This window comes from Zeus faber (genome assembly GCF_960531495.2).
Source record: "Zeus faber genome assembly, chromosome: 1".
Taxonomy (NCBI): domain Eukaryota; kingdom Metazoa; phylum Chordata; class Actinopteri; order Zeiformes; family Zeidae; genus Zeus; species Zeus faber.
The window spans coordinates 48,113,087-48,130,684 of NC_137193.1; the positions used below are offsets into that span (position 1 = coordinate 48,113,087).

The 17,598-nt window shown below is 39.7% G+C and overlaps 2 protein-coding genes across 3 annotated transcripts in view; both read right to left on the reverse strand.

Annotated features, from left to right (window-relative positions):
• Window positions 1-59: 59 nt before the first annotated feature.
• Window positions 60-2,768, reverse strand: samd13 (sterile alpha motif domain containing 13). Its single transcript, XM_080010626.1, has 4 exons — window positions 2,602-2,768; window positions 1,375-1,417; window positions 1,151-1,262; window positions 60-898 (listed from the first exon to the last, which is right to left on the reverse strand). Exons 2-4 carry the CDS (start codon window positions 1,410-1,412, stop codon window positions 755-757), a joined length of 294 nt encoding a protein of 97 aa, XP_079866752.1. The 5' UTR covers window positions 1,413-1,417; window positions 2,602-2,768; the 3' UTR covers window positions 60-754.
• Window positions 2,769-6,347: 3,579 nt separating this feature from the next.
• Window positions 6,348-17,598, reverse strand: part of prkacba (protein kinase, cAMP-dependent, catalytic, beta a) — a gene marked incomplete at its 5' end in the record, with an annotated part of 12,441 nt that continues 1,190 nt past the window's right edge. Inside the window, 10 exons of one of the 2 annotated variants that reach the window (XM_080013684.1) lie at window positions 6,348-6,510; window positions 7,125-7,289; window positions 7,438-7,560; window positions 8,023-8,118; window positions 8,585-8,711; window positions 10,536-10,618; window positions 10,827-10,925; window positions 12,218-12,346; window positions 12,693-12,754; window positions 14,359-14,509. In XM_080013684.1, the coding sequence (XP_079869810.1) occupies window positions 6,385-6,510; window positions 7,125-7,289; window positions 7,438-7,560; window positions 8,023-8,118; window positions 8,585-8,711; window positions 10,536-10,618; window positions 10,827-10,925; window positions 12,218-12,346; window positions 12,693-12,754; window positions 14,359-14,509 (1,161 nt within the window). In that variant the 3' untranslated portion in view covers window positions 6,348-6,384. Of the gene's footprint in view, window positions 6,511-7,124; window positions 7,290-7,437; window positions 7,561-8,022; window positions 8,119-8,584; window positions 8,712-10,535; window positions 10,619-10,826; window positions 10,926-12,217; window positions 12,347-12,692; window positions 12,755-14,358; window positions 14,510-17,598 lie in introns of those variants that run through there. The other variant, XM_080013685.1, reaches the window with a different exon arrangement.

The following is a 17,598-nucleotide window of genomic DNA, read 5'->3' on the forward strand; positions in this document are numbered from 1 at the left end:
TTGGTGAGAAAAGAGCACCATTTATTGCAAATCTTTGATTCAATATCCAAAATCCAGTGTTATGTTGAACATATATACATTGGTCATACACACATTTTCAATACACTTGTCTCTGAGACAATGCTGAAAGCACCACAGGTAACAACATATCAATGAGTATCTGTTTAAACACATAAATACCTCCATGTCAGGAACCTCTAGCAGGTTATACAGTAGGTGTGCAAGATAACTGTCCGTTTGGAGGAATATTCTGTTTCCTGTGTGATATAAAAGCATGCTATGAATAACCGCATCAGGCATGAGGCCTAGATCAAGATCATATAGGGCAAAATGGGAGTCATCAAAAAACATTGTGTACTTATCAAAGCCTTCCAAATACAATAGAACACAAACATTTTCATTATATATGTTCTTATATACAAAACCATGTTAGTCAAGTACACCAACCCACAGACACACACAATCATAACAGCAGGATATCATCCCCGAATTCCCCTTTTGAATTAATACAACAAAACAGAAACGGACAAAATAAGCAGCTGAAATAAAAAATGGCTGAAAAGGTAAACAGCTGAGCTGGCCTGCATGTGGCAACCGTCAGAGGGTCCAAACGTATGAAATATACAGCATTGCAGTGGTTCGATCTTCCTGGTAAGGTGCCAGTGTGGCCAGAGGAGTCTGTGGAGCTGAAGCTACCCTGGGTTCTGCCGATATGATGATTGTCATCGAGGGGCTCTGGGCCCGGCGCTTGGTGCTACGAGGTGTTGCTCTTAAGGTGCTGAGTCTGCAGTGGCTTCACATGGTATTCGTAGATCTTCAGAGCGGGGCCCAGCTTTATCGACAACCCCGTCAGGACGTCGTTACGCGTCATCAGAAGCAGCGACTTGCCGTCAATTTCCTGTCAGACGGAGTCGGGAGTGTGAGTTTGAGTTAAACCCCTGAAGTCTGTGTCTGTTATTTTGATATATACATTAGAATTAGAACATGGGAATATCAGCAACGTCAATGGTACCTCCGCTCAAACCATCGTCCAATTAGAAGAACTCAGGTGTGAGTGCATGTGCACAATAAAGGGGGAAGTCCAGCAGAAAGTTGTGTGTGCATATTTTTGCTCCTCCACATTAAATGAAGAACAAACAGCCGGACAAACCTGATCCTGAAAAGCTGTGGCTTGCTCTTCAAACCCTGTCGCTTTGAAGTAGTTGACGACATCTGCGACGCCCCAGTTGGCGGGGTCTGGGAGCTGGCCGTTCTCCACAGGGCTGTGGGGATACATTGCTCTCACTTACTTTGGTGACTTTTACAACGTTTGTCACGTATCAAAATTGCTGCCACACATGGATTCTGTTTTTTTCGACTAGTTTGATACAATACCTTTTGTTGTCCATTGAGCCATTTGCCTTGTCATCCATGCCAGCTGTAAGCACAAGTAAAAAGGAAAATATGTTAAGCTAAACCTTGAATTTGCATTGTTAAAATTGGATGTGTCGCATTTATTTCCATAAGTTCAAGTTCAAGAGATTGTAACCTGTTAGAACAAAGGGCTCAACCAGTCATTTTACAGAAACCTGCCAGAATACATATTAATGGAGCGGTTTTTATTTGTTATAGTGCACAGCAATAGTAACTTTCTCTCCGTTTTGTCACATAACTACAATGAGAGAAAAAAAAAAAAAAAATCTCAACAAGCCTTAAAACTTTGACATACATCTATAACTACAGCAAGTATTAGTATGAGTTAGACTGTTGTTAAACATTAAAAAAAAAAAAAAAAATCAACCAGCCCAAAAGCCTGTCCGAATATCAATCACATGGATCACATGGATCACATGGATCACATATCGAGAAGTTGAATGGCCAGACGAGCCAGGTTGTTATTGCCAACCAACATCCTACGGGGCGATCAGCTTTGGTATCACTCTAACAAAGGGCGCTTCTGCGATAATGACCGGCCTCACGTTACACCGCTTATTACACGGCTACTATTCAAATTGAATAATACAGTGAGCCGGCATATTGACTCATTTGATCGTTATTTGCCTAGTGCGCCGGCATGCCGAGTTTAAAAGCTTCCGCTGCAAAAAATAGTCCACAACAAAGTAGCTAACGGCGGTACGAGTGCGTGAAGCAGGCGGAGAAGCGGTTGCCCGTAGCAACGGCCATAACGAACAGAACGGCGATCGTTATTCAGAAATAACTGCACTATTGCCCTTACTGGCCAATCACAATCGAGTGTTCCACTCGGAGGTTTTAAATGGGAAGCGAGGAGACAAATGAGGTTCTTACAATGTTTAGTAAACTTTCATTCGAGCTCTTCAATAGATGAGGTTTCCAATAAGAGCAGCGTTGCTTCTCGGGACATTATTCAGCGTCTGGTTCTTCAAGAATAACAGGGAAATGGTGTAATTATGTCTCAGGCTGTGGGTGTATAGTTAGCTACACGAACGGTACAAGAAATCCTTTTCAGAACAACTAGTGGCATAAAGTAACGATCTATAGCTGAAGTAATGTTGTTTAAAAAAGATGTAGTAAACATGGGTTAACAGGCAAGGGATAAGTTAGCTCGGTTAGCAAAGGGGGGGGAAAAAAAAAGCGCCTTACCCTATTTAAAATAAACCGACCTCGACAATACGAGTTTTCTCAGAGCATAGAAGCAATTTGGATAGGCAGAACGTTTTCGGATAAATTAGGAGTTTTAAGAAAAAAAAAAGAAGATTTTGTTTTTCCCACGGAGAATTAACATTAGATGAAGTACATGGTCCAGCTAGCTTCTCTCCATCGATTTCAGCTCCTGACGTCACACGACGTCACCCCAATGCATCGTGGGAAATGCAGTTGCAGCCCGTGAAGAGCCATTACCGTCCTCTGTTCAGACAGGGCCTACAAGAGACGATTTTCTATTTTACTATATTACTTCTTTTAAGAATTTAAAAACGGAAAGGTATTTATAAAGATGTTATAAATAATATAAATATAATAAAAAAAAAAAAAAACAGACTAGATAAAAATCGAATTGTCTTTCTTTCCCATTTAATTACAGCGTGATTAAACACAAACCAATTTTGTTTTTAATAAAAAGAATTTAATTTATTACAGTGACATATATCCTTTGTTACATAAAATCTGCTACAGCAAAGTATGTTATACTTCCCTTGCAAATACAAGTAAATATGGGTGGGAAAAAGTGTCAGCCTTCTAAATGACATTGTGCAAAATATCAAACAAAGTAAATACATAGGTATTTCTTATTATGGCCCACACTGGATTTGTGACTATAAAGAAACAAACAAATCAAGCTGATAGACTGTGTGGAGCATCCGGTGGCTCAGGAAAAAAAAAGTGCCATAATTTACATCAAATAACGTCAACAAACATTTCACACACTTATTGGGGGATCAGCACATATCAGAATAAGTCAATTTACTACAGGTCTTCTGGGTTTTTTTTTTTTCCTTCTTCCTTTTACAGGTAGGCATTTTAAATCGAAACATTCCAAATTGAAAATGTTAATAACTTTCTTTTTCTTATAATCTGGGGAAAAGTGATTTCAATCCGATCGCAGGCAACTTCAATTTCATAACCAAAGGAAAGGACCATGAGCTTACATAGCCATGAAATAATAATATCTCACATGAACTGTTGTTTTTTTTCAGGGTAAATGACAAATAAATTGCAGAAATAAATATTGTAGTTTGTAACACTTTCGTAAATAAAACATTTGAAACCTTCAGACATACCAAAAACTATGCAGGTTTAAACATTTAAAATCTAAATTCATTAGACATCTCCAATTATAAATAAAAATATACTAATCATTTGTCCCTTTTAAAATGAAATACCAGTCAAAAAATAAACAAGCAAACAAACCAAATTTTTAAACAGACAAACATGTCATGACAACTTGATATTCAGGCGTCGCCAGAATCCAGATGCATTTTATCCAAAAAAAAAAAAAAAAAGATTCAGCCTCTAAACATTTACTATTTTTTTTAATCACAGATACTGGAATTAATTTCAATTAAAGTAAATGAGTCCTCCACAAATATGTAATAAAAGAAAAAAGCAAAACTTGGAATATTTTTCTTTTACTGATATTTGATCAATGTGTTCAAATAAACGTCTCTATCTTCATCTCCTACAACTAGTAGTAGGGTCACGGAACAGAGTCCCTCCAATCTTAACGCTCACCAGGTGCAACAAGGGTTTCGGTACTCGACACTTAAATCGTACATACACATCCCTCTGTTGATTCAACAATCTTAAAGCACCATGCCTGACTTTTCACATTTAAATTCAGCTTTTTTTTTTTGCATTATCAACTGGCCATGAAGAGAAAATAACAAACAAAAACAAAAGAAACGAGAGCTCATCCTTCCGACCCTGTCTTTACTTCACTGGTTGGAATTGACTGCAAGATGGGATTACCTTTCTCATACCGGTGGGTCTAACCTGGACAAAGCCTCTGTGGTCGTTCCAAAAATCTAGTCGGAAGAGGAAGACGGTGCTTCGGCCACCAGGGGCCCTAGAATTCAGAGTCACCAACCTGAGGAAGTCAGGTAATCGTGCCCTTTCTTTTGTCCCTAAAGATAATTTGAAATGCAGTTAAAAATGCTATCTAAGTGACTTATCACACAAGACGGGACAGTAGGTGCACAGCAAATCAAGCTATGCTTCTGACAACGGATAAAGACATATTTCCAAACTGGGAAACTATTTTGTTTTCCAATTGAAGCATGATCTGAAAAGCACTGCCAAGTAACACAGAAGTAGCTTTCATTCGTAAAATGCCTTGATGTCTAATTGGATTCCTAATACAAGTGTCTCTGCAACATGTCCATTTCCCTGACATAGGAAACACAGTTCAAGCAATTTTGCATTAAAAAAAAAATAATAATAAAAAATAAAATAAAAAATGCATGGACGGAAATGGCTCGGAACTAGAGATGCTTTAAAAGGGTGACCTTTCAGTTTTTTTCTGTGACTACTCTTTAGGAAAAGAACAATGAGGCTGTTACTTACTTGATGTTACTTACTAGGAGCCAAACACCTTCTTATGGAGATAGTAGCTAGTTTATCACTCGTGTACCAAAAAATAACAGATGAGGACAACCATGCAGGAGCAAAGACGGATCATGTATCGTGAGTGCTTTGATAAAGTCATTTAGCGTTGACAAACAAACGTGAGGAACAACTTTGAGGAAAGTGTGTTCAGGAAACCAACACTGCTTCACTACCACCACATTGTACCTTTGAAGTAATAAGCTGACCTTGTGAAAAATGTTTTCAAAATGCCTTCCTGATGCTCTCTTAATTTATTCACCTCATGTACCTGAAAAATACATCCTGCTGTTTTTATTTTTTATTATCTTACTTTTCTGCCGAATATGGAAAAGCGACAGATGTAACAAAATATGGGGAAAATAAACTACAATAAAAAAAAAAAAAAAAAAAAAAAAAAAAAAAAACGCAAAAGAAAAATATTCTGCTTCTTCATAATCGGGCTCGTCCCTCTGCGTCCTCTGTGTTAGAAATAAATGCCTGAGGATTAAAGAGACTAAATATTTAGCGCTGCCGCACGCATCCTTTTTCTAACTGCCATTTGTTTGTTTAGGTTTTGGTCATGCTTTAATAACATAGAAAATGAAATAAATAAAAAAGAAAAAAAAACACAAGGTGTCATAAAATCTTATGTCTTGATATATGTATACTCTATATGCACAAAGACAAGGTTCTACTTATTAAGGACAGCAAAATGTTTACGATTATAGACTGGGCCAATAAACTTGAATTGAACCCTAAAACACAATCAGGCATGTAACAGACAGGAAGTGGGAAGACTCACTGGCAGGAACTAGGATCAAAATCCCCCTTTCATTTTCCCCAAAACCTAAATCACAAAATGTGCAATACCAGCTAATACAATCAATCACTCTTTGTGCCACTTAAAAAAAAAAAAAGGGCAATTAATTGTTTTTTTGTCTTGCTTTGCAAATAATCAATCGAACTGAAATAAGATGAGGACAAAGGGGAAGTCTACATAGCTGCGAACATAAAAAAACAAACAAAAAACAAACAAAAAAAACAACAACAACAAAAAACAAAGACAAAACAAAACAAAAGAGGAAAAAAAAAAAGATAAAGAGAGGGTGGTCTAGTATTTTTGTGTTGCAGCACGAGGGGTGTCTGCATAATGTGCCTGTGTATAAGTTAGTGCTAACCGCACACAAGGAGAATCATGGCAAGAAGGACCTCATTCGGCTTTGTGGAATGAAGGGACTAGGCAATTCTTTTCAACACATGATGGTCTCAGCTCCACCTTCACCCTTAACAGAGTGCAAAAATATCCTGATGCACGTGAGCCCCGGTGGGAGTGATGCCCACTCACTAGAATTCGGCAAACTCTTTTGCGCACTTTTCTGTTTCAGAGACCCGAATATCCTCCTCTTCGTAGTCGTCGAAATTGCTTGTGTCACCCGGTCCTCTGCACTTTGGCATAAAGGGAGCCTCAACCTTGAAAAATGAAACAATGTGAAGTCAGGAAATAGGAAATTCAGATCAACACTTTCTCAGCAAAAGAACAGTTACTTAAAAAATGGAACAACTCCTAGTAAATTCTAAAAGTGTGCTACCTCGGTGTAACACAGCAGGAGACAATCAAGGAGATAGGGGACAGTGTAGGAGCTAAGGGACAGTGTAGGAGCTAGGACACAGCAGGAGACAATCAAGGAGATAGGAGACTTCTTTGAATCAGTCGGAGACAATGTAGGAGGAGTCAGTCTGTCCATCGCTTTGTTGAAAATTATTATAGCTATAATAGTAAGCGATTATCGAGTACATATTATTCAGTGTATTATTAACTGTTTAGTTTAAATTGATAACACACTACCTATGAATAATTATTACTTTTGATCTAATTCCTGAAAAAGATTTCCATTGACACAAATAAATTAAAATAAATAAACAAATAAATAAATTAATAAATAAATAAATAGAAAAAGCGGTGAAACTTTAAGACACTTCAATTGGATAAAAACCTGAATCAAAACAAACCAAATTCACACGAAAAAGCTTTGAATTCTCTCAAAATAAACCAACAAACAAATAAATAAATAAAAGCAACCTGCCTTTCTTTCATAGATGGCAATCCAGTCTGTTGTTGAGAACCATTTGTGGTTTTTAATGTCGTTGACTCCGTTTTTCAGGTTGCCAAATCTCTTTGTGAGATCCACCTGGAGTAGGTTCCTCAGCAGATCTTTCAGATCGGAGCTAAAGTGAGAGGGGAATCGTACCTGGAAAGGGGAACAACAACAACAACAACAATTTAAGCAATAAAACCATCTTACACAGTCCTGGAAAGAACTCAGTTAGTTGAATGGAAATGGTTCATGACCGAAATTGTTTATTAAATATTTTCTGCTCATGGGGATCCTCGTGTACCTTGCCGGAAACTATTTTTTCGTAGATCTGAATGGGCTGATCAGCGAAGAAGGGAGGGTATCCGGCAGCCATCTCATAGATGAGCACACCCAACGCCCACCAGTCCACAGCTTTGTTGTAGCCCTGAGGGAACAACGCAAATATCAGCAAAAGTCAATTTATCAAACATCCTCACCATCATTAGGAAATCTAGTTTCTTAACCAATTTCTCAACATAAAAGGGATTGCCAACTAAAGTGCACACTTTTCAAGTTTCATGTATATTTATCTTTAAAAAAAAAAAAAAAATTCTATGAATGAATTAAAAATTCCAAATTTGTAATCTGAAGAATGATCCTATTCGTAAGTAAATGTATCAACCCCCCACAACCATCACTCTCGCAACATAGCTAATGATAGTGGTTCGCTGGTAATTATATCGCACAGATATAGTATTGTTTCAAATTTGAATATCACAACCCTATACTTAAAAAAGTATTTTTTTTTCCATTTAAAATGTGTAATTTATTCATTTGTTCAGGGCGTATGGGCAAGATGAATTGTACCAGCTGTCTACGTGACAACTTGCAGGAATGAGGAGCGCACCTTGCTTAGGATGATTTCTGGAGCCAGGTACTCAGGAGTTCCACATAAAGTCCAGGTTCTGCCTTTTACCCTCTTGGCAAAGCCAAAGTCTGTGACCTGAGTTAGACCAAACCATAGCCGTCACAATTAAGGAAGAAAAACGACACATTGGGTCAAGGTGAAATCCTCAACCTTTGCTGATTTGCATATAAAAATTACTCAGTGTTTTAAAACAATGGTTACAAGGCGGGTATAGCCGTTCATAGCACCCCAACACCTTTAAAAGTGTTGACATTTCTGCTTCATTGGACAGCTCATTGGACACCGTAGGCTTCCATTTATAAGATTTCAGATACGGTTTCCCTTGGCTTTAAGAGCCTTGCTCAGAGGCACCGGATAAAAAGGGGTTGCCGGAACAAAAGCAACCGGCATTCACTCTCCTCCAACAAAGAGTAATGGCAGCACACCAGTACCACAGGACAAAAAACAAACTATACTATATAGACTTAAATACATTATGTCTTGTGGTTTTCTGACTTATGGATTCATTTTACATGTTTTAAAATTTGTGTTGACTACATACCTGGATGTAGCCATGCTGATCTATGAGCAGGTTTTCAGGCTTTAGGTCCCTGTAGATTAGGTCTAGCGAGTGGAGGTACTCAAAGGTGAGCACTATCTGAGCTGCATAAAACCGTGCATGGTGCTCACTGAAAGAAGGAAGAAGTGTCAACCAGGACGTATACAAAGTGACTCTCCACCAAAACAACTGTCAAATATTTAAAATGCAAAAAAAGATGTTAAGACATTCATGTACAGTGCATCAGGAAAGTATTCACACCCCTTCACTTTCCCTACATTTTGTTATGTTACAGCCTTATTCCAAAATTGATTAAATTCCTTTTTTTTTTCCTCGTCAATCTACACACAACACTTCATAATGACGAGGCAAAAAAGTTTTTTTTAGAATTTTCTGCAAATGTATTAAAAATAAAGAACTGAAATATCACATGTACATATGTATTCACACCCTTTGCTATGACACTCAAAATTGAGCTCAGGAGCATCCTGTTGGCACTGACCATCCTTGGGATGTTTCTACAACTTGATTGGAGTCCACCTGTAGTACATTCAATTGATTGGACATGATTTGGAAAGCCACACACCTCTCTATAAGGTCCCACTGTTGACAGTGCATGTCAGAGCAGAAACCAAGCCATGAAGTCAAAGGAATTGTCTGTAGACCTCCGAGACACGATTTCATCAAGGCACAGATCTAGGGAAGGGTACAAAAAAAATTCTGCAGCATTGAAGGTCCCGAAGAGCACAGTGGTCTCCATCATTCGTAAATGGATGAAGTTTGGAACCACCAGCACTCTTCCTAGAGCTGGCCACCCAGCCAAACTGAGCAATCGGGGGAGAAGAGCCTTGGTCAGGGAGGTGACCAGGAACCTGATGGTCACTCTGACAGAGCTCCAGTTTTCCTCTGTGGAGAAGGAGAACCTTCCAGAAGGACAACCATCTCTGCAGCACTCCACCAATCAGGCCGTTATGGTAGAGTGGCCAGACAGAAGCCTCTACTCAGTAAAAGGCACTTGACAGCCCGCTTGGAGTTTGCCAGAAGGCACCTTAAGGACTCTCAGACCATGAGGAACAAGATTCTCTGGTCTGATGAAACCAAGATTGAACTCTTTGGCCTGAATGCCAAGCGTCACGTCTGGAGGAAACCAGGCACCTCTCGTCACCTGGCTAATACCATCCCTACGGTGACGCACGGTGGTGGCAGCATCATGCTGTTGGGATGTTTTTCAGCAGCAGGAACTGGGAGACTAGTCAGGATCGAGGGAAAGATGAACAGAGCAAAGTACGGAGTGATCCTTGACGAAAACCTGCTCCAGAGCGCTCAGGACCTCAGACTGGGGCGAAGGTTTACCTTCCAACAGGACAACGACCCTAAGCACACAGCCAAGACAACGAAAGGAGTGGCTTCGTGGACAAGTCTGTGAATGTCCTTGAGTGGCCCAGCCAGAGCCCAGACTTGAACATCTCTTGACATACCTGAAAATAATTGTGTAGCGATGCTCCCCATCTAACCTGACAGAGCTTGAGAGGATGTGCAGAGAAGAATGGGAGAAATACCCCAAATACAGGTGTGCCAAGCTTGTAGCATCATTCCAGAGAAGACTGGAGGCTGTCATCGCTGCCAAAGTTGCTTCAACAAAGTACTGAGTAAAGGGTGTGAATACATATGTACATGCGATATTTCAGTTTTTCTATTTTTCATACATTTGCAAAAATTTCAAAAAATTATTTTTCGCTTTTCATCATGGGGTATTGTGTGTAGATTGATGAGGAAAAAAATGAATTTAATCCAATTTGGAATAAGGCTCTTACATAACAAAATGTGGGGAAAGTGAAGGGGTGTGAATACTTTCCAGATGCACTGTACATATTCCTTATGTCTAACAATGTTTCTGCATTCTCTCAGGAGCGAGTGATTGAGAAAGTATTCGCAGAACGAAAAGAGACCGTACCTGAACCTCCCGATGCGCCGGAGATGTGAGAACATCTCTCCTCCGGGGACGTACTCCATCACCATGTAGAGATTCGAGTTGTCCTGGGGGAACAAAGCTAGATATTTTAACACAAAGGGAAAATAAAGGCCGCTGACTAGGTGGCGATTGGCATTCTTTCGGGCTACAAGCATCAGTTCAATTCAGGAATGTTTTGTCTCCCTCTCCCGTCGGCCATGACTTTAAAGTCTTCTTTTTATTACTTCTCAAGGTGTTAACAAAGTGACTTGGAGAGAGGATGGCGACGTTTACCTTGAATGAGTACTCCAATCTGACAAGGAACGGGAAGGAGACCGCCTGCAGTATTCGCTTCTCATTTAAAGTGTGCTCTATTTGCTTGAGCTTCACCACCTGGCAAAGCAATGCACGAGTAAAAACAAAAAAATTAGGATGTATCGTGAAGAACTCTTGAACTCTATGACTTTAGAAACCCCGTCAGTGCAGTGCTGTGTTGTGGGGCTTCTGGCAAACAAACGAGAGCTGAATAGAGCTGAATTAGTCACCAAATCAAATGTCACCAAAGTCAGCAAATCAGGGAACAAAGAGTGAACTTTGAAAGTTCCAAGAACTGTCATTCTTCTATAGCAGACAACAAATGAAAACATCACATACACGCACTAAAGCCCCTTTCCCACATGGAATCCCGAGATTGCTGGATAATAAATATCCGGCAAAGGTGGTAGGTAGTCCTTCACACATTGGAGAAGTTCCGTATGGAGTCTGTTCCCACATTAGACTGCTACAGAGACAGTACGTAGGGGTTAGGGTTAGTACATAATGTCCAGTGTAGATGCGATCGTTGGGACAAACTGTCGGCAACGGACGTAAAATCTGAATCGGTTTCGTTTTTTTCCAGCGCTTCGGTTTCCACCTCCCCGTCTCCCTGCCCCTCCCGAACTCACTCGGGACAAAGCCCCCGTCCCCGGACGCAATAACCCTAACCCAATGTTATTAAATCAGTGTGATCATTTTAAAACTGTCCAACACCCTCTGCCTCCGGAGAAGTAACGTCCGCCACCCGTTCTACTGCTCCCTGTCCGCTCGCTCCCTCTCTGGGGCGGCCGGCAGGCAAGTGAAGCGACTGCGCTCGATGTTGCGGCACCGCTCCCCTAACTATAAAAGACACATCTAGGGTCCGAGTGGCATTTTTAAGATGAAGAAGAATACAATTCAAGAATAAAAAGACCTGTCTCCGTAGAGACTGGACGTGTTTCAGTTTCTCGTCTTTGCAGCCTAGCGCCACGGTTCAGATCGGACTCACCATCTTTCAGAATGTTTTTTTTTTTGCCCTTTCCATAAACAAATATTTTTTGAAATATTTGTAGAAAATATTTGCGACAACCCACTATTTGTACTTTGCCGGTACTATGATTGAGCTCCACTCCTACTTTACGTGCTCATCCTGGAAGTGTAACTGCTTCCATACAGTTTGTTACTCATTACAAGTTTCACTTCAGGGTTTGCAGAGAGTGTGAACTTGAGGATGTCACGTACATCGTATCTGACACAAGAGAGAACTTTCCATTTCCTTTTGAGAGACGCACAACATTCAGCCCCAGCCGTTTGAAAAGATCAGATATAGTATCACAGGCCAGTGCTGCATCTGCTGAAAAAACCATGGCTGCATCAAAACTGCTGTGTACCTTTTGTTTATCCAGGATCTTCATGGCATAGAACTGATCTGTCCCTTTATGCTTGACCAGCATCACCCGCCCAAAAGAGCCGGTTCCCAGCGTTTTGAGCCTATCAAAATCGTCCAGGCAAGTTGTGCTCTGAGGAAACACGTTATCAGTTCAAGTAAAACAGCAAACTGTCACAAAAAGATCTCCAGTTTCTGTGCAAAGGCATGTGGGCCATCTAGCTCAAATTTTCTTTGAACGTAGAAAATATAATTAGTTAAACAGGGATCTTCTGTTCAGGGGATATGAACAGAAACATAAATCTATAATGATTTTAAAACACACTACACAAGTAAATAAAGCGCATCTGTCATGCAACGAAATAATGATCATCATACTCAAGAAGTATAATAGTGACTGTGGAGCCATCTAAGGTGTTTAAAAAAAAAAAAAAGAATCTCACAAACTGACTCAAAGTTAGAGGATGTTGCTTCATTACCTGTGGTGGACACTCCCATTTCCTTAAAAAGTCTTCCTTAGCTTTTGCCAAGAACTCTTTCACTGTAAAAAGAAACAGAAACAGGACACAATAAAGAGTATATCGAGACACCCATGGGATGTACTGAGGTAATAAGGAGGTAAAACATTCAGGGAAGGCATCCGTACACTAACATACACACAAGCTAAAGTCAATGCCAAGTAACAGGGAGATAGTAGACTTGTACTTGACAATATAAGAAAAAAAACAAAAAAACACAACTTTTCAATTCTATAGAATTAACCACATTTTAAACCAAACACCAGGCAAGATGGATTAAGTGATGCAAAGGGCTCTCGTGGACATAACAGGAAAGGCCTAATTCACAGAGAGACAATTCTGCATCCCTTTCAAAAGAGTCAAAGGGAAAAGAAGAATAAAAATAGGCGGAAAGAAAGACCAAACCACACTACATGACTGGCTCTATGGTGCAGGCAGTAGAAAGACGGTGCAGGGTGGAAATCACGGCAGACAAGAGCCGTCCACAGTCACAGGGCAATGCAGGCAACTGGAAACCAATTGCTATCGTGCAGTTGTCGGTCAAATTTACACTGCTGTATATAATTTTGTTATCTCTGCCCGAATGTTTCGAGTGAAAGTAGGTTATAGGCCTGAAAGACCAATGTTTGGTGGTAAATCAAGGCGAGCACCGGTCTCTGTGACTTAAGACGGCGTGTGGAAAGATGAGCGTACCAAAAGTCTCTACAGTTCACCAAGGGTTTGCAGGAACATTGACCCACACGGATGGAAATGATAAAGAGAAGAAAGAGAAGAAAGAAAGTTTATGAAGTGCTAAAAAACAAAAACATAAGAAATTCAAGTGGATTACATGTACCAAACAACAAAATTACATTGAATAAGACAACATTTAAACTTATTTTTGGGCTTGGCACATATATTAAACACATATAGTTGTTAGTTATGAAGAATGTCAATTTAACAATATATTAGTATGAGGAAACTTTCACAAGACTAACATTTTAGTTCCCTACAGTTACTATAGATTACATATACATATTGGAGATCAATTCGAGAAGTACTGTTAACTTTCGGCTTAATTCTTACCATACTTGAATACATTTCTCTCTAAACTATTGCGAAAACATTGGTTAGGGTTGGGGGTGAAATGTCTGTGACACAGGAAGAAAAAAAGAGTGACAAAAAGGGAACACAGAGAACACGTTAACAACCTGAAGAAACAGCACACCGAAAGTCAAAGGACACAAATATTTACAACTAAGACAAGTGACTGTGGTGCCAAAGGTGCACGGTAAGTTATCGTTTGACAGTAAATATTGACAGTTTCCGCCAAACTACTGTGGTCAATTTGTTTAATAACAGTTGTTCCCAGGGGTGAAATTCAACTATTGCATCAGAGGGAACTTAAAACCTGTGACGATATGTACTTCCTTCAAAACAAATATGAACATTTGGAGCAGGCAGACCAGCTTCTAAAATCAATACTGTAAAAGACCGCACAAAGACACAGATGTTTTACAAAGACTACACTACCAAACACACACAATGCTCAAACCAACCCCTGTATCTTAATTCAAGAAAACTGTGTCAATCTGCCAGCGACAGATTGCAGATGATTGAACACGTCTATTTCCAACATCTCACTTACTCAATTTATCCCAAATGACGGTGAATTCTGAGACACGCGGCCCCTCACTCTCCTGCCCTTTCTGCTCCTGGTTTCCCTTCCGATATCGCTGGAAGAGCCGATTGGCCAAGTCGTCCAGTTTGAGGAAAGAGTGGTCCTTTACATGGGCCATTTTAAAAACGTACTCCTTCTTGGGTTTAATTGAAAAAGGTGACGAGCAAAGTGATCAGACCAACGAACCAGAGCTCACAGACACACAGACACACACACACACACACACACACACACAGACACACACACACACACACACACACACACACACACACACACACACACACACACACACACACACACACACACACACACACACACACACACACACACACACACACACACACTTCCTGTATGCAGCCGCCTGACTAACCACTTCAAGTTAGGCTTCCTGTTCAAGTGCTTTAGTTTGAACAGCTAAATGGATGCTTGTTTGGACTAATCTGTGGAATTTCCTTCTCTATTCCTGTGTAACTTAAACAGGATGGATTAGAATAGTTAATAATGCATTCAGTGGTAAACCATACAAACATGGTGTTGTAGGCACTAAAAAAAAAATAAAAAAGCAATCTACAAGGAATCATATAAATCTTTGTGACAGTTTAATGTTTTGATGTTGGTTTATCAATGTACATCAATGCACTTGATATAATCCTTACCGAGGGAAGCCTCATGTTGACTGCCAGTTACCTAGTTCTGTAATATACTAATAGGATGACTGTGCTCTCTGGTGGTAGAACTTAAACAATGCAGTGCTGAAAAAGCAACACAGAAATCATCTGGATGCATTTAAAGTACTATATTGATAGATAACTTTTATATTTTATTTTTTTACATGTCAGTGTGCATTAACAAAACCAGGACAAAACGTGAGCTTACAAAAATGCACATGGATAACATTTCAATGAGGAATTATAGATAAGGGAAATCATAAATATATTTTTATATGTGTGAATCGTCCGCATCTGGATGTGAACCCAGCCTCTGTGTGCCCCGATCGTTCATATTTGCATTGAACAGCTGAATCCGGTTTGAATGACAAATTCTGAGTCAGGGACAGCCCTAGACATAATTGATAATGATTGACCACACACAAAACAAATCCCCCAAATGTTTAATGGACTGTCCCTCCCCCTCACGCATGGCGCACAAAGCTGAAGTGTCGAAGGGGGGGTGATACCAATAATATTGAGATATTAAATTAGAATCAAATTATTCTTAATGTATAGATTTGTCCAAATCTACATATAAGGGGGAGGGAAGAACACAAGCTCAAAACCGCAAAGAAGGGTAGAATGTTTTTTTAAGGATTACGATTTTTTTTATTCACCTTTTTATCCCGGCGAGTTTCGGGTTTGGGTTTAATACTTGGCCCATACACAGCCCATACAAGGCCCCTACTAAGCTCGTATGCAGACGATACACGGCCTGTACTAGGCCCAAAAGCCGCTCGTACTCCGGCCCTACTCGGCCTAATGTGCTCGGGCCGATTGTGGACCATCCGACAGAAACGATGCAAAGCTGTGTCGGCGCGGGACTGTGGGCCAATCAAATTCGTTCCGACTCGTGCAATCAGGCTGTAATTGGGCCAAGTCATCAGTGAGTCAGGGTCTCAGTGGAGCAAATGAAAAGTTTCTCCAGAATTCTTGAACATAGGATGGAAGACAGTCAATGATGATAACTAAACAATGATTATTGTGTTTATATTTCATATCCTCCTGTAACTTTTACAAGAAAGTGACAGGAGTTATATATATATATATATATATATATATATATATATATAATTTTGCGGTGATGACGGTAATGAGCTCAATAGGTTTCCTCAAACCAGTAATATGTGTCCCATATCACTCACTCCATACCTGCATTCATTCACCCACCGTGTATGTTCAACATATCTATCTTTATCTGTTTCATTTATAATTATACTACTGTATATTATTAGTTATTTGCATTTGTCATTATAATCTATACCCTATTTACCCATACCAATAACGTATCCTGTGCATAGAATCACATTTGTATAGTCTGTGTATATTTTTCACTATTTCTGATTTGTATTTTTCGGCTATTTGTGCATATTTGGCAATTTTTATCTTTATTTTATTTTTTACTTTACTCCATATTGTACTAATACATACCCGTTGAAAATGTATGACTTTCTAAGACATTTAATCCGAGCCAGAACGTGAAGCCTGCTTGATCTGCTAACCCTGCTGGCTGTCCATCTTTCTCAGTCACAGAGCCCTGAAGCCCCGTCCCACTGCTGCACAGAGCTGAGTGGGCGCATGTTGTTTATTAATATGACACATGTCGCGGGTCCAAATTGCACCAAATTCAATACTGCACGTACTTGGGTCCCCAGCAATACACCCACCAAGTGTTAACTACATGTAGATCAGATGACGGTTGTTGAGATAATCGAAGGACATACAGACAGACACCCCTTCCTTTAAAGTTAGATTTCATTTTTTCCAGACTATTAATGGGTACTTATTACTTTTCCTTATTTTCTGTCATGTATATAATGTTACAATGCCGTATGTTAATATTAGATGTGGCCAAAGTGTCAAGAAATGAGGTAAGCTAATGACAAAGTAATCGCTGTAAGCGGAACGCTGAGTCTTCCAACAGCTCTGTTTTCAACGTTTTTTTTCTACTTTCTGCACAAACTCACGTCAGCTCATCACAGGGTTCTTTATATGTCCACCTGCTCCATCCCATCTGCTGTGTTTTTGTTGTAGATGTATTTATTTTATTTTCCAATGTTAAAATGCAGAAAAAATGCCCAGGTGCGCAGTGCGGTGTCCCACAAGCTTGGAGCATGGCAACCAAAGGAACAGATTTTTAAATTAGGCCTTGTAGATCTAATATGAGTGAAAACATGTTTTGGGGACCTCGGAGACGTATATTAACTTGTGTAAAAAGGAGCATAATAGTTCCAGTTTGAGCTTTTTTTGCTAATAGTCTGTCGAAACACACCAAATGTATTACCATTCATTCAGATCCTTTTATATAAGTATTTTTCTGAAAATTTTCCTCTACTTTTTAAAATGTGTTTCTTCCGTATGAACCGAGAGTGATTAAAAACCGGATTCAGATTCCTTGTAGTGTAAGCATAGTCGGCCAATAAAACCTGATTCAGGTTCAGAATCACTGTTCTGTCACTTCCTGCTGCTTCTGCAACCACAGAATTTCACCGCTGGG

Bases quoted from the DNA above. Each gene is read 5' to 3' on its own strand.
- samd13 (XM_080010626.1), bottom strand. From the start codon at position 1,412: ATGGATGACAAGGCAAATGGCTCAATGGACAACAAAAG. The intron at 1,263-1,374 runs GTATTGTATCAA...GTATCCCCACAG, and splicing joins GGCTCAATGGACAACAAAAG to CCCTGTGGAGAACGGCCAGC. The intron at 899-1,150 runs GTTTGTCCGGCT...TCCGTCTGACAG, and splicing joins CCACAGCTTTTCAGGATCAG to GAAATTGACGGCAAGTCGCT.